Raw genomic sequence first — 18,898 nt, 5'->3', positions numbered from 1 at the left:
GTTCAAATATTTCAGTTTGAGCGCAGAGGCCGAAGGCACGCCCCTGAGATTGAAAGGCAGCCCACACGTTCAAACGGAAGAACTGTGACTTGTGAAAAGCAAGAGAAATTTTGATCAATCCCAAATTATTTCTTTTTTTCACATAAAAGCTGCAGTCTGCAACATGTAACGGTGTTACGGGCACCGCACTGAAACGAGAGCAGGGTATGAATGCACTGAAATGCGAGCAGCATTTGAGCTAACGGATCAGTTGCCTTCTGTCCGTTATTCCGACGATTATGGTACCAAAAATGTATATTTCATGTTTTCCAGTAAAATATTATCTGTTCAAAGAATATTTCAACAGTTTCTTCACCGGGAGGGGACTTTGAGGTCAAGACCTCACGCCGGGCCTGTTGTAGTTGGACCATCAAAGCCCCAGAGGCACTTCATTAACTTGGCTTGTGGCCACTGCGCAAAGGAAGTCAGCCTTTTTATCTGAGCTTCCAGCTATGCTTTTCATATTATTTATTACCCTTAACAGTAGAAAGTGAGAGGCGAAGTGGTCGGGCTGCAGTAGATGTGCAGCTGACGGCCTGAGGTGCAGAGCTGTCTCGTCAATTATTTAGGCCCGTAAATCCTGCATTTTAAGTCTATGGAATCTCTAATGCACTGCCTTCTTGATATATCGCTCCCACTATCGTCAACCCGCTGCGCTGTTTGGCGGGATGAATGGCTACTTCTGGGGAGCGACTGCGGAGCCCTAAAAGCTCTGCAAGCCACACAAATTTCTAGCTCTCCTAATGCACAAAGCTCTAAAAATTTTGATCATACGCATCAACAAGATGGGGGCACATACCAGATCCAATGTCACAATGGGCATGCGGTAAGTTCAAGACCTCAGTTTAGAGGCCGGCAGCGCATAGGCGCATAGCTGTAGAGTGTTCAGTCCCGCTTTCCAACTTATGTGGATGTCCACCATATTTTTCCTGTCATGCGTTCGTTGCCTCAGGGTCCCGTGTGCTGCGTGTGTGCAGACGTCACAAGTGGCCTTTTAGCAACGGCGGATGCAGCTGGGAATGTATGTGTTTGGGAAGAAACTAGAGGAGACTGGCACCAGCGCTCCACATTTTACCTTGGGTGCTCTGGAGAGTTAGTCGGCATTCAGTGGGTTCACCCTTCCAAATCTCCATCGCAGGTGTCACTCTGCGGATTACATGGTGACGGTCGTCTGCTCAATGTAACAGCTGATGGATTGCGCCTCTGGTCACGCGATCTCCGAAAGTCCTGTTCTTGTTTCGCTGCTTTTTTCAATGGCACCGGATTTATCATAGCAACGAGCGAAGGGGAATTACAACTGCATGACTCGAGGGGAATTTACATGCGAAAGATAACTCCAAGGACGGAGGCCGCTAAACGAGAGCGCATCACGGGTTAGCCGGTCATTTCTTACTCCTCTAACAGTCCCTTCATAGAATTTTATGCTGCCTGTAATAGCAGGAGGCTGTTTTTTTGCGCTCCCTGCAGCTGTAGCCTGGCAACCAGGGTCTTGGGCCGTTCGACCTGTTCTAGTTTGTTACTCTAGTGGGCACGCCCTGCTGCTGTCCGCTGACGGAGAATCGTCCTCTCATAACCTAGACACTGGGCTTTCATCGTGTGTAGCTGCAGAGTGGAACCCTTCAGGGACAGTCGCAGCACTATTTGGCCTTCCCGTTTCACGAGTCTCATCTTCCCGAAGTTCTTTTCTCGGGGGAACGCAAAATGTGGGAGCCAAGTCACTCCAAAATGGCACAGTTGCTGGAACTCTTCTTGTTTTATTCCATGCATGCGGAGAAGTTGCAGCTTCTCTTAATTTGGGGGACTCTAAGCCCCGGGCATTGGCATGGGCTGTCAGTGGGGAGCAGCTTGCAGCTGCCGCGGAAAAGTCTATTTTCATACTATCGCTGCGCCGCCACAGCTTGTGTTGCGCCTACGGGGAGAACACAGTAGCAGCGGCGGGCACTTTCTGTCCCGACCAGCGGGCAACTGAAGTCTCTTTTACGCTCAACCATGGTAACTGCCGCATTGTCCGGCGTTTTCGAGGACCTCGCTTTCTTGCGTCAGGAAAAGCGTTCTGTGCTGTTGTGCCACACGTTACAGCGGCGCTGCCGCCAACATTTCTATGGCAAGATGACCGGTGTGGCGCCTTGCACCAGCTACAACACCAGGATGGGCCTCATCGTCTACCCGACACAAGCAGTGCTTATACGGCACCGACACCAATGGCGAAACCACAGCGGGAAAGTCGCCCAGAAGGCTTTCCTGTAGAACTCTGTGATTCTATGGGCAATACAGTGGAGACTCTGTTTTCTCCTGTCGGCCCCAGACACGCAGTCCTGCTCCCCGAGTGGCTAGTTGTTTCTGACAGCTCTCAGAATCTATGGATCCATCACCTAACTCATGGTGGCAAGAGCAACAGCACAGCAGTTTCCTTGAGCTCACTGACAAATTTAAACTCATTCAAAGAGCTATTGCCGATCGAGACAAGCAGCGAACAAATTTGTTCACTGAGTGGAAGTGGCACATGCCTTCTTGTGGCTCAGAGTGGGGGCCAGTTGCTTCGTCTGACACTTTCAACAGAGAAGCCTCAGCTCCAACTGGAAGCCTTTGGCACTGCACCAAGTCCCCTGAAGACTATGAAACTAAATAACGATGCGACGGCACTTGCTGGGATGGACATGCATGGACGCCTTCATATTTTGAAAGTAACAGCTCCCAAGGAGCAAACAGGCAAGCTCTACTTGAGCATAGAGTGATCACGTCTAGACTGTGTGTTGCTGCCCTTAAGTTAACGGGGTGCTCTGTGAAGTTAGCTCGGGAAAATGCCTTTGTTGTTATCAGCAAGAACTTCCCTGTTCCTCCTGAGGATCTGTTCAGGTTCTCCTTCCTCTTGCTTTGCGGAAGTGCTCTGCGAACCCTTGGAGGACGTTCTCGATTGCATGTGGGCAAACGATCACAACGATCTAATCGCAGTGATGCTCCGGGCAGGACTGTTTCTTGTCCAAACAACGCGTCAAGGGGTATCGCCCTCATCGTTGTTTGGCTTCGACTCAAATAAGAAACTCATCACTGGAAGCGTATGCCTTGTTGACTTTCGCAACCTTTGCGCAAGTGCAGTATGTCTTCCTACAATGCTGCGACGAAAGATAACTGAGGAACAGCATGTGCAATTCAGCACTTTTGATGCACAGCCTCTGCTGCAGATGAGGCAATTGCTTGAGGCTTGTCGAACAGGTACACAGGACCGTGGATTTGTTGTGAGTCTCCAGCAAGCTGCCACTTTGGCTGCCAGCTTTAGCCACTCCACGCTTTGGAGACTTCTGGCTAAAGCTGCCCTGGAGCTAGAAGAGCTCGAAATTGCGGAGGAGGCACTCGTGAGGTCTGTTACCATGCCGCAGACCCAGGCCTTTTGTTTAGCAGGGCAGTGAAATTGTTGTATTGGAGGAGTACCGGCCTCTGCAACTAACATACTCTTGAAGAACAAGCACATATTAGAGGCGCTATCTCAGTAGATAAATGGCTACTGACACATTATTATGTGGCCTGATGTCGTCATAGTGCGCCAATGTCTATCGTACGGTCGCGTAGGTGCGAAGACTATTGTAGCCTGCAAGTGCTCAAGAAGGCCCGTAGTCTGAATCCAAGGGGAGATGGCAGGCCCTTGATATCTCTTTTAGCTGGGGACATACTAGGGGCGGGAGCCTTTTATGAAGCTCAGCGAAGGAGAGATCATGCCGCACATCTTTTCGCTTCTTTTGGTCTGTGGAGTGCAGCGTCAGACACCTTAAAGTTGGCAGCCTCTTCACGCAATCGGTGGGAAAACAGCTGTTTGGATCACGTTCGGACTGCCCTGGCAGAAGCCTTGAAGGAAAGGGGGAAGTGGCGAGAGTGTATTGATCTGTACTCTTCAGTGAGGCCTCAAGAGGGACTTATTGAGGCATATTTCTTTTCTGAAAAGTATGATGAACTGGAAGAACTGGCCAACGCGATCCCTGACGGAAATAAAGAATTGCTTTTCCGCGCAGCCCAATTGCTTGCTGCTTCGGGGAAGGGATCAGCGAGTGCAGCGGCTTTTCTCAAAGCGGGAATGCCGGAGCTTGCTGTTGATGCCGCCTTAGAAGGTGCGGAGTGGGCACAGGCTGTTTCCTTTGCTAGGCAGCACTGTGACAAAGATAAATTAGACAAGATAGCCACTACCTACAAAATTGCAGTCCAGCACCAGAGCAAGAACTGCAACAACATGGACATAGTGGAGGCCTTTCTCAACATTGGCGCCTTCGAGGCAGCAGCCCAAGAGCTGACGAGCCTTCCCAGCCGCCTCCTTCACGTTCAAAACCCTCAGCGCCAGCGAAAGATGCACGTATCAGCTGCATTACTTGTTCGGCAAAACCGTTTAAGTCGCGGTTCTGCAAAAGATTCTGAAGAGGTGCTCTGCCCTCCCACTCTTGAGACTGTCTGCAGCAGGGCCAGTGGAACACCTGTTTATTCAATAGCAAATGCCAACATGCTGCATCAGCATCAAACTGCAGAGGAAGAAAAGCATTGGAGATGTGCTGCAGCATGCCATCTTTACCTTCTTTGTTGTTTCCACTTATCCGAACGGCGAGCTCGTGCAGCTCTCTGCGTCGCAGTAAGATTGTGGGAGTGTTACTCGCGGGAGTTTCCCCCTCATCTCAGTGCTCATATGTTATTCATCTCTGCCTACAAGTCAAGAGAGTGGAATTTGTGTTCGCAAGCATTGCATACGTTGGAGTTGCATGCTCAAGAGTCTCAAATGAATAAACAACGACTGGAAGATACAAGCTTGTCGTTCTCTCTGACACGCCAGACGCTCCAAACTCCAAAGAAACATGAGCTCTGTTGCCCGGAATGCAACGCTCTTAGCGCTTACTGGGAATGCTTCTGCCCATCTTGTGACTTGGTCTTTCCCTGGTGTGGCGCAACGGGCCTCCCCGTACGGTATGCCACGTGGCTTCTGCAGCAGGGTGTCGATGGCCAGGAAGCTAAGACTAAGCCAGAATCGCCTGTCTCCCCAGTTTTCTCCCCGTTTATCACAAATGATACAGACTCTTTTTGGCCTCACGGCGGGCCTGCCGTCCCGGAAACATGCGGCACTTGCGGCACCACCATTGTAGCATGGGGACCTGGGGGCCCTCTTCGTTCCTGCCCACTATGCAATCAGCTCTTTTCTTCTCAGCTAGATTCAAGCGGAAATCCCCAAATTCTGACCCCCGTGTTTACCTTTGAGGACGCAGCGCCTAGTTACATCTTAAAAGTTAATCCTGAAGAAGTCTGTCTTCAAGAAGTTGGTGTGAACAGTCTAGCTTCGGTGTAAGAAGTCGTACGCTACACATTGTCCCAACGAGGGAGGGAGTGAAGGAGGCGCTGTTTATCTTGACTTGCTTTAAATGCAGAACACCTATTGCTCCAGCAGTGTCATGCTTCTTCATAGGCGCGTCAAGATACTGAATGCATGGTACTATTGAGTTCGTGCGCCAAGGATTCTGTGGCACCAGTAACAAAACATATTTGAATTTGTTTTTGTGATCTTCAAACTGTGCAAGATACCATCACGCCAGCTCCATCAGGATACTGTCAGGCCAAATGTTTGCAAGAAGCGTGGAGGGGAAGACGAAAGGCAGCTTACTGCGGCAGATGAATTTGTAGTATTTGGACATGCATCGGGACATCCCTACTATACATGCGTCTTTTGTTTCTACGCCAATTTCCCCACTTCGAAAGGGCGAAATATAGGCAGGACGTGGAAAAGTTTGAATGTTTTGAAGTTCAGCATGCTTTAATCGCTGTTTAGCTGTCGCAGTTACACACCGGGTGAATATACTCGTGTTGACTGTATTGTTTTGAAGTTCATTCGCTCAGCCCTGATGGCGTAACATTTAAAGGGGTTATACTAAGGATATTAGGAGCATTTTTTTACAATACGGTGTTTCCTTCAGATTGCAAAACGTTTTACTCACGATATCTTAATTAGCGGGCGCATCTAGCGAAAAACACGAAAAAATCTTCCTGATTGTTTCATTGCAGCGAAAGGTAGAGGGACAAGTGCGAGCTACCCCGCAACAAAACAACAATTAATATGGCGTTGTGGTTTCTGTGCACAAAATAACCAAAATTTAGGCATTTTCAACTAAACGGCATGCAAACAAACTAAGCTGACTTGTTCTAGGAAGGGCAAAAAGTGGCTTTGAGTGTCAAGCTATGTGACAGTCACCAGCTTTCAGAGTGTTTCCGCTTCAGAGCTCTTACATAAGTTAAAGTAAGATTTTCGCGCACCGGAGAACGTTTCGTTGGCTGATTAAGCGTTCAAGTGATTTCCTACGGTTGTATACGGTGGATCCAACTAGCTGACGTACGAGGCAGGTAGCTAGTGTGCAGCACAAGTATTTTTAAAGTTATGCAGGGAAAAGCAAAACTTTCTATTGGCTCGGGCACATCACGCAAGCTTCGCACAATTTTTTGGCACAAAAGGCGACGCTTTTTCCGTCACGAAAAGGCTCAGACTAAAGCGCATTCTTGTCCTTCAAGAGCATGTTAAGACACAGTTTGTGAGCCACAATCTAGATGCAAATATGCACGTACTAAAGCGTAGAAAAACTGAAATGCCAAAAGTCGCGCATAGCAGAACTAATACGGCTCGTCAGGTAGCCATAGGAGGCTCTGCACCTCCGCTAAGGTTCGTAACACTCGGGTCTCTAGGGCCACTGCGGTCTCTACGGCTATACCACAATTTACAACCCTGGCATCCTGCCTAATTTGGCATCAACTTCCAAAGCGTTGGTTATCTACTGTGCATGGATTCATCGATTAACTTCATTCCAATGAATCTAATACATGTCACGCATACTCGAAGGAGCCCACCGAAACAGACGCAGTTAACCGTGGAGCATTGTGACAAATGCTCCACAAGGACCACAATAAAATTATAATGTTGCGGGGAGTAGCCTCACTAAATATGCGTGCGTGGTTTTAATGTAACAACCTTTATAGATTCGAACCGAGCCACTATCGGGGTTTTTCCCTGCATCGTAAAGCAACCGTTAAGTGTTCTATATCCCACGTTCCAAATACTGAAGGGTTTCCCGCCTCTGTTACCACGTAAACGCCTTGCGAACTCGGAGCATGGCATATTGAGTCGGAGGCCCTGGAGATTTGTGACGGTCAGCTAGCTAGCTTGCATAGGATTTGAATACGGTCTAGCCTAAAACTGAATAAAGATTAATGTAATTGCAAAGCCAAAGGCTAAGGGAGGCCTCCAAAAAGATATTGTTCAGGCATATGCTTCGCTCCTGCTGAATGGGCACAGTGGAGGCAAAGGTGACGTGAAGCAGAGCGTATGCGGCTACCCGTGTCCTCAGGGCTTTGGCAGAGCATCAGACTTATCACAAGATGTAAACGGTGTCTCATAGTCAGTAATGGGCATACGTTTGAGAAAGTCAAATAGCCAAAGTTCTCTCTTCTGCTGACGAGAAAGGGCAGCAAATTAGGCCATAAATAGGTTTATGGTCGGGGTGCAGGCCTACAGGACAGCTGTATTCGTCTTCAAAAATATATATTATATGCCAACGAGTATCCGGAGCCCGAACAAGTGGTATATAACCAAGTGCCTAGTCATCTTCCTTGGCGGGTGGCAAAAACGAATTTGTGTTCTTTGTTGTCAGCCACCAAGTTGGCTACTGGTTTCAGAAAGAAGCGGAGCCGTGAACCGCTACGGAAGTAAATTCATGCAAGAGAGAGCGACAAAGGCGAGTAAAAGCATTAACCATGCAAAGCTGCTCACATCAGCTATGATGCAGGTACCAAAATGCGAGGCAAACGGAAAACAAAGGCCCGGAGCAATCGTACCGAGATATATTGCCTTTGCTGCGTGGTAGAACCACGAGAAGTACCGACTACCAGAGATCAAGGAGTATTCATTGATATTTTGGGTTGTATCGGATGTACCTGGGGACAATGTAAGCCTATGAAGAGTGTGTGCTGACTTCGATAAACGTCCAGGCATCGCAGCTGAAATCCAAGCGCGTCACATGCAGTTCGTAACGTTATTTTTGCAAAGCATATACGTGTTAGCTATTTTATCAGCGATACATTCTTGCATGACTGTAAACCCCTGTAAAAGTGCACGAGCACAAAGCCGAGCTAACGCCCGGGGCCATGCACCTGCTTGGCAGCCTGCGCCGCTGCTACGCAGCAACGGCAGAATATGTCCAGCTGAGTGCTTCTGCCAGCGTGAGATGCAGGAGACGTTGTCTAGTGTCAAAACCTCATAGGTGGTCTTTGGTGTGCTGCAGGTGAGGTGATGGAGAGGTGATGGAGTTCTCTCAGGAGACGGATTCCCTACCATGCTTTCAGAAAACGGTATAATGCGCATCGCAACGTTCTTAGCTATGCTGCAAGCAACACGCAGTAGTCTCTTGACCTTGTACTGGATAATCTACTGAAGAATATACCTTTAAGGCGGATTAACTGAATTTTTAGCCGAGTGAAGGTGCTCATTACATGCAGTGTCCTGAGCCCACAGTAACTACGTAAGTGCACACACATCTAATAACTGCAGAATCGTTATATACGCCCTTTAGGAACCAAGTAGCAAATGTTGTTCGTTCCTCTACGAGGGCGTTTTGTGTCATTTGGCTTGCGTTCCCCTTGTGACTGCTCGGTAACACTGCCAGCCCCAAACCCTGGCCTATCTTCAAAGCACGCTTGAAATTGGTCTGCAGGAAGTCCCAGGATTCTCAAAATGACTCACTCGTGATTACGCGCTTTGTAATACTAGATGTTACAAGCTTCAAAAGTAACTCCTGTGCAACGTTGTAGTGCCGCGCGCTCCACATGCATCACCAGGGAGTGTTTACTCTAGGGCCTTGTGGCTCGCGTCCATCGATTTGCCAGTCCTAAAAGCTCATAAAATCTGGCCTGGATTCTAGCTTCACTGCAATTGAAGCACGTACTGTTGCTTTCCCAACCTTGTGACGCATCAAACCCGCAAAGTCCCGGAGAGTCCCGATTCCACATTCGGGATGGCCACGACAACTAGGTGCTAAACTGCCGAGGACAGAGCATAGAAATCACGTTTGGCCGTTTCCTTGCTGCACACCGAAACAGGTGTTCATATCTTCAAGAATAAGTATGCAGGTTTACAAGGATACGAGTTCAATGGCCCATCCATTTCTCTTTGGTCACGTCGGGGGCCTCGAGCACGTACTCATGCAAGAAGAGTTACTAACTAACGTTACAGCGATTCCCGAGCAGTTTCATAATTTGAACAGAGCATAATTCACATGGATTGATAAAATATGCATAAATGTCATGATAGTCTTTCGCGGAGAAGGCCCCTTACGGAGACGTCATACCTTCCCCTAAAGCACGATCCTGTCCGCGCTGCATAGGAAGAATCGGTGTGTATAAAATATGCCGGCTTTACAGCATATTTCTCATGCAGGGTTGCTCTGGTGAGGCTTGATGAGGCTGGCCAAATGGCATGGATTGACCCTTCGTTTCACGTCAGTAATTTCTATTATTAAGGCAGGCTTTTTTTCACTCTAATCCATCTGTTTGGACGCATGTGGAAAGGCTCTGGGCGAACGTACGGTGCTGTCACTTTGTGAGGCGCCGGGGAGGAGTCACCTTATCTTTGGCTGGCAGTTCTGACAGAACACGCCCACCACAATGGGAAACTATGCCACCTGAAACATAGGAACAACCAACTAAAATATGTGCTACTAATTCAAACTCCTGTGTTGCTCTTTCTGTAGATCCTATGAGTCTAAAATGCATCATATTTCATAAGTAGCTGATGCTACCTTGCCACCGTTCGTTTCCAAAATTTGAGTAGCCTGTTCTGATTATAAGGGACTTCTATTGCCGAGCTTTGTCGAAGATTCGCAAACTTTGGAGAGGTCGAATAGACTTGAAGGATATGAATCTGGCTGCTCTGCACATAGAACACAGCACTGCGAGGGTCTTGCAATGAGCTCGCATGGCGGGCGATGAAAACAAAAATATAGAACCCCTTATGTTTTATGAATACGCGATTACCGCCTTGGCTGGTGGTCATGCACGCGGCATACTACACGTGGTATGCGCGTAAAATCATCAGAAATGTCAACCATCCATAAGCCGTTTACTCGCATCATTGGTATGCAGATACGAAACTTGCCCATGTACTGCTTACTCTGTGTCTGGTCAGACATGCTATTTGTTGCCTTTTTTTTTCCGTTTATAATGTATCAACTATGTGATGCGAATCTTAAGAATCATCTGACATCAAGGGCAGCCTAAGTGGATGATTCGTTGCGCACCTTTGGAGTTTTCCTGAAAATGTACAGAGGCACGTTTCTATCCCTCATGTCGCGCTAAGCAAGCCGTAAACAGCAATCACATGGTTCAGGCAAATAAGTATGCTTTTACGGAGTATGGTTGGAGTGCTTTGTGACGGCCAGACGTTACAGCTTGCTTATACACAAGCCTTTTTTCCTTGCTTTTAAAGTATTTTGTCACTTCTTTCTTTTCTTAGGCTAGAGATTTCTTGATTCGAGCACTGTGCCTACGCATGCACAATCAGTAGCGCCTAGACCACTGGTCTGGACTGTGCCTCAGTTCCCTCGAGATTCACCCGTGATACAGGCATTTCTTTTGTAAGTCCTTCTGTGCGCATGCTGCGTCAGCGAGCTCTAACCATTTCATAGATTTTCTCTATCCAAAGGGCCAAATAATTTCTGTCCCGGGTCAGCAGTACCTCCACTCCTGTTGAGGAATAAACGGAACTGAAGTTACTGCTGAACATGAGGGACTCAGCCGTCGCGTTCATAAAGTGTGAGAGCTGGAATATGAGCAGTTCCCCTACATTTTGGGACACTTGGTATCACGAACTGCCCCTTAAAGTGGGAAAAGTGTTTTCTTTCATCTGTCATTTGCTGTCCTTTTTGATACACATACGTCTCTTCCAGGCAAGCAAGCGAACGGAATATTTAGTGCTAACAGCAAAAGTAGCATTTCCCTAGAACCCTTCCCCCATAACTGCACCTTGTGCCGATGAATGTCTTCCGACTAAGCAGAAAATGAGACTCTTCAATGACTAGAAAATAATAAAATTTAGCTCTTGCTCTTCGTCAATGTAGCTGTCATAAGTTTTTGAGCCATGTGATAAACAAATAGAGGATGCTGTGAATGCTGTGGGAAGTAGGGTACAGAATGAAAGTGAAGATGCAATTTTCGCTATCGTTTAATAGATTGTGAATACTTGCCAAGAAGGTTTTTTCGTCGCAAGGAAGCACCTGAGGCAGCGAAATGTAGTGAGGCAGTCCTAAGAAGGTCACGAGTCCTAGAGCTCCACCATTTAGCTCTAATGAGGTAGTGCCCATGTGCTGGAATAGAAACTTCATTCAGACCTGTTTTACGTTTAGTTTGTAACTGTGATAATATTTTTCAGCTCCATTCTTCTTCCTGAAATTGGGGCATAGCTTTACCCAATCATAAATTTTCCCTTACATGCCAACTGGTTAGATTCTGTGAAGCAAAGCCAGACGATCTCACGCAGCGAAGGCAAGCTGACAGTTTCTCTACTCTAAAATTCTGAAACTGCTTAAAAGCGCGCAACCTATGAAGTTGATTCGAATATTTTGTCCGCTCATTGATGAAGGCAAAACTAGTTGCTCACTGGTTTACCTAGAGCTCTAACTGGTAAGCATTTTCGAAAAAACGAATATTGCCAGGTATTGATACAGCTGATTTATGGCAGTTGGCTTGTTTTCAAGTGCGCCAAGCTGGCGATTTACATCATTAGACAAAGCATGCCCTGCATAGATTGCTACAAAACGTTTTTTTCTCTTATATTAACTACGATATGGCGCCTGCTATTCTCTTGGGCTCCCTGCGCATTCCCCTACTCCGTCCTTCCAGTTTTATTACAGGCATCCCGCTTTGTACATATTAATTGGCTAACGGTGCTGTGGAAGAGTTTAGTTCTACATATTTTCTATCTACATCTAAACGGATCTAGTAACCCACTGGGTACAGAAATTGCTTTTAAAATAGTAATTCCAGTTTTACTACAGGCAGCCCGCTTGGTACATATTAATTGGCTAGTGGTGCTGTGAAGAAGTTCGGGCGAAAGGTGCACCGCCACGAAGCTATGTAAAGCAGTGCAGGGAAAGAAAGCATTCAGGAAAGTGATTGCTGAATTTGAGGGCAAGGAAAAACAAAAAACAAACAAAAGGAGCAGCCTAAAGACTCAACTGCCTGCAGATTCAGAAGTGCTCCAGCTGATTGACCAGACTGACAGATACAGCAAAAAGTCCGAAGTTTATGCAGAGCAAGATCGAAGCAACAGCGGCACGGGAAGGTGTGTGAGCTTCTGCACTGGTGCGTTAACGTCTTTATGTAGTACAGGCTAAACTTTATTTTTTTGTTAAAAAGGTGGAACAGGTTTACCAACGCTAAAAGCTTCAGAGTCACTCTTCACGCACAACTGCACTCATTGAGGAATATGAAGATGAGCAAACACGATTTCAACTGGAAAGACCACTTCTAACCACTTCTAAAATCCTAGCAAATTAAAAGCTGGAATTGTGCAATACAAGGTCCTATAGAGTTGCTAAACGAGCACACTGCATTATATTAGGACACTGTAGGAGTGTTCACACAAGAAATAACAGGATTGCTACCAGGTTTCATGCGAAACAAGCATCTTGGCACTACTTCAGACTCATAACGCAACAATAGCGCATTTGCTATAAGAGAACCTAATACCATGCAAATGAACAGCAACAACCGCCCGTCACTAGCCTTCTCCGAAAAAGGCTCCACACTGCGCAGTGGCGTTGAACGCAGGCTAGAGCTAAGCTAAGTCCCTTTGGAGGTGGAGTGCTCTGAAGGTACTTCAGGTACTTGATGATCTAAGAAGGATGCATAGTTAGTCTTTTTTGTTCCACATTCAATCACATTGAGAGCATGCATGTCAGTCATGACCGCGTCGCTTGCTGTATGCATCTACAGACAGGCTGGACGTTCCCTGAAGCTCAGCCTGAGTTATCTTTGCTCAAGCTGCCAGTATGAACTTCGCCAGCACATCTTTATTTCGAAATTTGGAGAATTTTTTTGGTAATTCTCCGGGGTAATTTTTTTCCCTTCAGAGCGGCCTGCTGTTATCTATGTTTTCCTTCAGAGCTGCCTGCTGTTATCTACGAAACCAGAACAAACTCACGTATTATATCGTGGCCAGCAGAGTATTGTAAATTCCTCTTTAGCTCATGAAGTGCAAGGCTTTTTCTGATACAGTGTTGTTCCTTGTGTTAACTTCACCACCAAATACAGGATCAAGTGAAGCTGAGGCCATGATATTCGTTGAACATTGTTGCGTTGGCACTGAAACCTCCTTCAGAAAGCCTTCTGTTGCGTTTAGCTGAATATCAGTGCATCTTTCCGTAGAGAAAAGCAACATCTATCCTGAGTTTTCGCGACATCCTCTTAAGAACACTTAAGCTTGAGTGTCACGCATAGCAACCACTCATAGAGTCGCTCTCCCCAGCCGGCACAGAGGACCGGAATGCAAGCATGTTCAACTTTTTCATGCGTTGAGCATTCCACACATGCGACTAGAAGACTATTTCTTTTAAGCATATTCACATGACTACTAGCAGGTGCTCTGTACCAACTCCGGTGGATTCCAGCTGCTTGGAGACTGGAAATGTTCATTCCCTGGACGGGCCTTCGCGATCTAGTGTAAAGGACACTGTCCCCGTGCATCTTGAAGACGCAGGCGACTGGTTTTCTTGTTCATACTGGCACACCAGTGAAAGCAACGCTGGTTGTAGCACAGGCCAGAATAGCACTTGTAGCTGCACTGTGACACAGAGGCAAACAGAGCTTTTTCTGCCAGCAGAAAAACAGACTATAGCTCGGCACTTACCCTCGAGGGAAACGCATAGACCGACGAAAAAAGACCACAGATTTTCTGACTCCTGTCACGACTCCATCAGCAGTTCGATACGAAGTAGCGCGGGAAATTTTCAAAAGCGGCATCATGAGGGAAACGGACCTCAGCTGGCTTCAGCACCTGCGCCTTCCTGTAGTGTTAGTTGTGTCACAGCTAAAGCCAATCAGTCGATTTCGCAGACTGAAGAGCTTTCGATGGAGCGGCACGACGCTAAAGCGTCGCTACTTTGCGGGCCTCTGGCTGTGCAAAAGACCCTGACGGAACGCCAAAGGGACATCGAACGGCGAATGATTGAAGTACGTCAGCAAAATAAGCGCCGCTTACTTCGGAGGCAACAAGAGGTTAGGGAACAGCAGCTACAGCGCCTGAGAGAGCATCGCGCCGCTCTGCTAGCTAGAAAAGAGCGAATACGGCTTGCTTCGCTGTGGAAGGAAAGAGGCATGGCGGCAGCAGCTAGGCCCCCTACAATTGCTAGGAGAGGACGCGCCGTAGACAGACTTGCATCACAAGGCTCTGACTCAACTGGAACAGACAGCCGAAGTGCGAATATGCTACTTGCAGCCCTAGTGATGTCGGAATCAATATCGCTTCAAAGGCAGACCGGAACTAGTGAAGCTGGAAACAGTGCAGGTTAGTTTATATATATGTTGCACGTAGAGGCTGCTGGTACATGCCTTCATACGGTGAGGAATTTCATATGTTCGCATGTGCTTTCTTTTCTCCTCGTAGAGAGGTTCTTAGCTGAGCCTGCTGCAGTGTTAACTTTTCCAGACTCGATATTTGGTGTGAGCTCAGAAGACCCTTCAAAAATAACAACTGGCACAGTGGCTTCTTCACATCTTCGCTCTCGCCTGACCGGCAACTGCGTTGCTCAACCTCCTGTTGAAACGCCTGGGAATAGGCTTACACAGAAGAACTCATGCAAACAATTTGACCTAAAACGCGCAACTTGTGAGTCATTACGTTGTCACTCATGGGATAAGCGGGCCTTACTACAAGAAGTGCCGCGTCAAAGTAGATATATCCGTAGAGTAAAGCCTTCTTCCGACAATTTCACGTATTCCTCCGACGCCCGACTTAGTGCGCCTTCGTTGCCCTTACCTTGCCGCCAAGAGACCGAGAGAAAAAAGGCCGCTTCGAAGCAAACGCTCCGTTTAGCCATGCGACATGAACCTCAAGGACAAACTGCTTTGAAGAAGAACAACGATAAGCAGTCGAAGCAAGAAAATTTCAGCGCATCAACGATCGTTGCTGTTTGCCACCAATATAAGGACCAAGTACAAATGCAGTTAGAGCAGCGGCAAACGCCTTCTCAAAAGGAGCAGAGGGACTATGCTCAATTAATAACAGCTTCGGAAAGCACAACATCTTCACCATGCTGTCAGACGCAGAGACTAGAAAACACTTTCACGCAAAGAGCCGCAGAGACAAGCTTCCGCTTCACGCCGAAATCTACGGCAGCTGAAACAACTAGAACTGTCACGTCATCCCTACAACTCGCTGAACAAAGTGAGGGGAACTGTAGCCAACAGAAAGGTAGTTCTCAGCTTATACTGCCTTGCCAAGATCTTACCGGGGACATTAAACGCGTCGCGGATGAGGAAACCAATGAGAGAAATGACGGCTCATTCTTGACGCCTGCTTGGGCTGTAGCATTAAAAATGTCTAACAGCTTATCTTTCCAAAAAGAAGCTGAGACAGCAGACGCTGCCGGGCTACAGCTCGTGCGTGTTACTCGTGGCCTATGGACAAACAATGAAAAAGAGACTCACGAATTTGTTGAGCCCGGAGACACTGTTCCCCATGTCAAGTCTTCCACATTTTCTAGAGTGCATTCTTCTTCCAACGCAGATAAAGGAGTCCCCAAAAATGCAGCAGATAAACCAGGATGTTTCAAAAGCAAAGGCGAGAGCGGTGGGGTAGGAGCTTTATCTGCTAGCGATGCTTTCGTGTGGAACTCTTTCATTACGAAAATCAGACAAGAGGATCCGAGCTCAAGTGTCAGGCATGCAAACTGCCGTGGAAACTCTAAAAGCGTGCACTTCAAAGTGGTTGAAGATAAAAATCAGGCATTTTCAGCTGTGCGAGCCATACAACAAGCCGAAAAGGAAGAGGCAATACGACTTTTTCTACTGGAGGCTTCGCAAAATGCGGTTGCGAGACAGGCCCAGACGCGTAACAACGAGCGGCAGCGTCAGCATCAGTTTATGGAGTATCGACATCAGGACCATGATTTGAGCAACACTAATGGAGCGAAACATCAAACGCATCAGTCTCAACGGCGTCAACAGAGCGCTGCTACCTTTTCTGGGGGTCCGCATCAGGCGAGGGACCTGACGTTTGCTCAAACTGCGCGTGAAGTCCTGCCACAACCAACAGACGTGGCCTTACCAAAAATGAGCAAAGCATGGTCTGATGTTACTCCTTCAGTCCACAACACCGAGAACATTAATACTGCGGTAATAACACAGCGACATGATTCTGAAAGAAAAGGTATTCGCAGGGATAACAACGTAGGCATGGCAGAAGCTTGCTCAGGAGTAATTGCGCGGACGCTTCAGTCGAGTCGACAAAAATGGAAAGGCACAGACAAACAGCAGCAGCAAGTTGTACTAAACAACAGCATTTTGGAGCGGCAACAAGGTCTGTTACGACAGCTTCAGGAGCATTATATGAAGGAACAACAAGGCACTCTAAGGAGCTGGAGAAAACAGGATTGTGTAGAACTCGATGTGCAGTCTCGCTCCCCTCTAAAGATGCCTCCTTGCACTGGTGGCACCTACCTCCCGCTGCAAACCGTACGACACCACTCTACTCTCAAGGCTTTTCAACAGCTTTTCCGCTTTCCTTCAAAGACGACGTCAGATAGAAGGAACCTGAAGCAAAAACACAGTTTTGGCGCCGATATGGGAGAGGTTTTGCTGCCTGCCGAGTTTCAAAACAATATCCCTACACTGAGGCAAGAGCTGTCGAGGAGATAGGTGATCCTACAAGTGGCATCTGGAGCAGCAAGCAGGGACGCAACGCTTACTGGCCCTGTTTATGCCACCCCCTTTTTTACGTCGTTAATATGTTGAACAGGAGTGTTGCTTCTGTGCAATTGATTGTGCCATGAATACGCTCAAAGGAGCAAACTGGCTACCCCCAAGACGAAGGGAAAAAGCTAGTTCATGCTTTCACGCCAGCTGGCGAGTTCGGCAGTGCTTATGGCGTAGTCTGTGTTTCTTTCTCCTGCACTTTTTCTTCACGAGAAGAAGGCCAACAATATTGAGCACCAGTGTACTATTCTTCGTAACTAACCAGCAAAGCTGTGGTACTGTGAGCGACTGGACTAAACACATAAGCTGCAGACAAAAACATAATGATGTCTTGGCGGCCCAAATTGCCGAGAAAATTCCCTCTACATTCGTTTTTCGAAAGAAAACTAAACGTTGATCTCTTGGTGTGCATGTTAGGGTAGTGTCGATAAACTTTTGGTAACAAAAGTTCTCAGTCATGTGCCGTACGTGAAATTGTAGCAACGAAGGCTTTTCAGTCTCCGTGGCAGCGGCCTCTAGCGAATGGAACCCCTTTCTTCAGCAGTACAAGGCCTTTGGGCAACTACCTGGTGTAAAATGCAGAGAAAGCTCATTGCACATACTTCCTGTCTTTGAATCAAATTTTAGCCGCTGTAGAAGCCAACAAGAATAATGGCCTGATAACTAGCCCACTTAGTATCTAATGCGGCTTCAAGCTCCACAGGTAACAGACACTCACCCCACACAATCAGTGTAATTCTGAAAGGCACACGCGCTCACCATTTCAGTGCCCACTTGATGTAAAGGGGAATGGAATACTAGAAAGAAATGCCTTGTGGGCAGTTAAAAGGAAGTTAGCTAAACCACTAGAATTACCTAGTACTCCTGGAAGCCACCCCGTTGAGTGAGACTTTTACTTGCCACTCTTTACATTTTTCTATTTTTAGGCCTCTACGCTCGCTCTTTCAACTCGGCCGTTTGAGATTTCCTCCAGCTCCAGTCTCAAGTGCTTATCTACTTGAGGCAATGCTTCTCAGCATATGCCCTTAATGCTTACCTTTTACTTCAGTTCTTTTAATTTCTTTTGTATATGTTTCCACCGGAAGGCATTCTTTTTGATTTTGCACTTAAGATTTTGTAGATAATATGCCTATTACTTTATACAAATCAGGCCTGCACCTGCAATCGCTACATTTAAATCTTGTCCTCTCAGTCATTGGTTCGAGGCACGAAACATTTCAAACATTTAAGAAGCAACAGGGTTTCGTAAATTCTTACATGCAAGCTGTATAGACGTAACGATAGCATGAAGTCTAATGACGCAAATGTTTTGTACCACTCAAAAGCTTTCCGGCATTCTATGCATTTTATCGCGCACTAACCCTGTTAATTGGTAAGTACTTTTTCCTATTAGCAAGTATGCGCAGTTCATGATGTGATGCACATTGCATTTGTTTGTGGTCAATCAAAATTTTTGTTGCCGTAAAACAGTTGTCCGCTTCACTTTCTCTATAGCCGATTCGCTCCTTATTCAATGTAAACTGTAGAGTCTCGTGAACCTCTGCATCGCTTCATTTGAAGGTTAAAGTTCCTCCGCGAAAGGTCAGTACTCCCTGCCTCTTGCTTTTTTCTCGCACTTTTTGTTAAGCACAGCGAGCTCTTTACATTGTCTAGTTTTCTACGTTTAAATGAATGCACTGCAGCATATTTCATCCTCAATATCAGCGTTCAAAAGCCATCTGCGGAAAGGCAGTGAATGCTCTGGAAGCCTCCGGACCCTTCTTTCTTATGTAGCACATACCATAAGGAAGCACCCGTGGTAAACGTTTGCAACTGCCCCCAAAAAATTCTGCAGATGTCCTTTAGCTGCGCTAACAACTTTGACGAAGCCACTGATTCTAGACTGTTT

At 47.0% G+C, this 18,898-nt stretch overlaps 3 protein-coding genes across 3 annotated transcripts; all 3 read left to right on the top strand.

The window, feature by feature from the left end:
- Positions 1-2,840: 2,840 nt before the first annotated feature.
- On the top strand, positions 2,841-3,446 carry ETH_00004825 (uncharacterized protein; the record flags this gene model as incomplete). The annotated part of the gene is made up of 1 exon (XM_013372356.1): positions 2,841-3,446. One exon carries the CDS (start codon positions 2,841-2,843, stop codon positions 3,444-3,446), a length of 606 nt encoding a protein of 201 aa, XP_013227810.1.
- Positions 3,447-3,583: 137 nt separating this feature from the next.
- ETH_00004820 (uncharacterized protein) lies at positions 3,584-4,652 on the top strand (the record flags this gene model as incomplete). Its single annotated transcript, XM_013372355.1, has 2 exons — positions 3,584-4,444; positions 4,548-4,652. The coding sequence occupies 2 exons, from the start codon at positions 3,584-3,586 to the stop codon at positions 4,650-4,652; spliced, it is 966 nt and encodes a 321-aa protein (XP_013227809.1).
- A 10,981-nt stretch (positions 4,653-15,633) lies between these two features.
- Positions 15,634-16,953, top strand: ETH_00004815 (uncharacterized protein; the record flags this gene model as incomplete). The annotated part of the gene is made up of 1 exon (XM_013372354.1): positions 15,634-16,953. One exon carries the CDS (start codon positions 15,634-15,636, stop codon positions 16,951-16,953), a length of 1,320 nt encoding a protein of 439 aa, XP_013227808.1.
- Between the last annotated feature and the right edge of the window lie 1,945 nt (positions 16,954-18,898).

This window comes from Eimeria tenella, genomic scaffold (genome assembly GCF_000499545.2).
Source record: "Eimeria tenella Houghton genomic scaffold, Eth_scaff1, whole genome shotgun sequence".
NCBI classification, from domain to species: domain Eukaryota; phylum Apicomplexa; class Conoidasida; order Eucoccidiorida; family Eimeriidae; genus Eimeria; species Eimeria tenella.
This window is presented reverse-complemented; position numbering and strand designations above follow the sequence as displayed.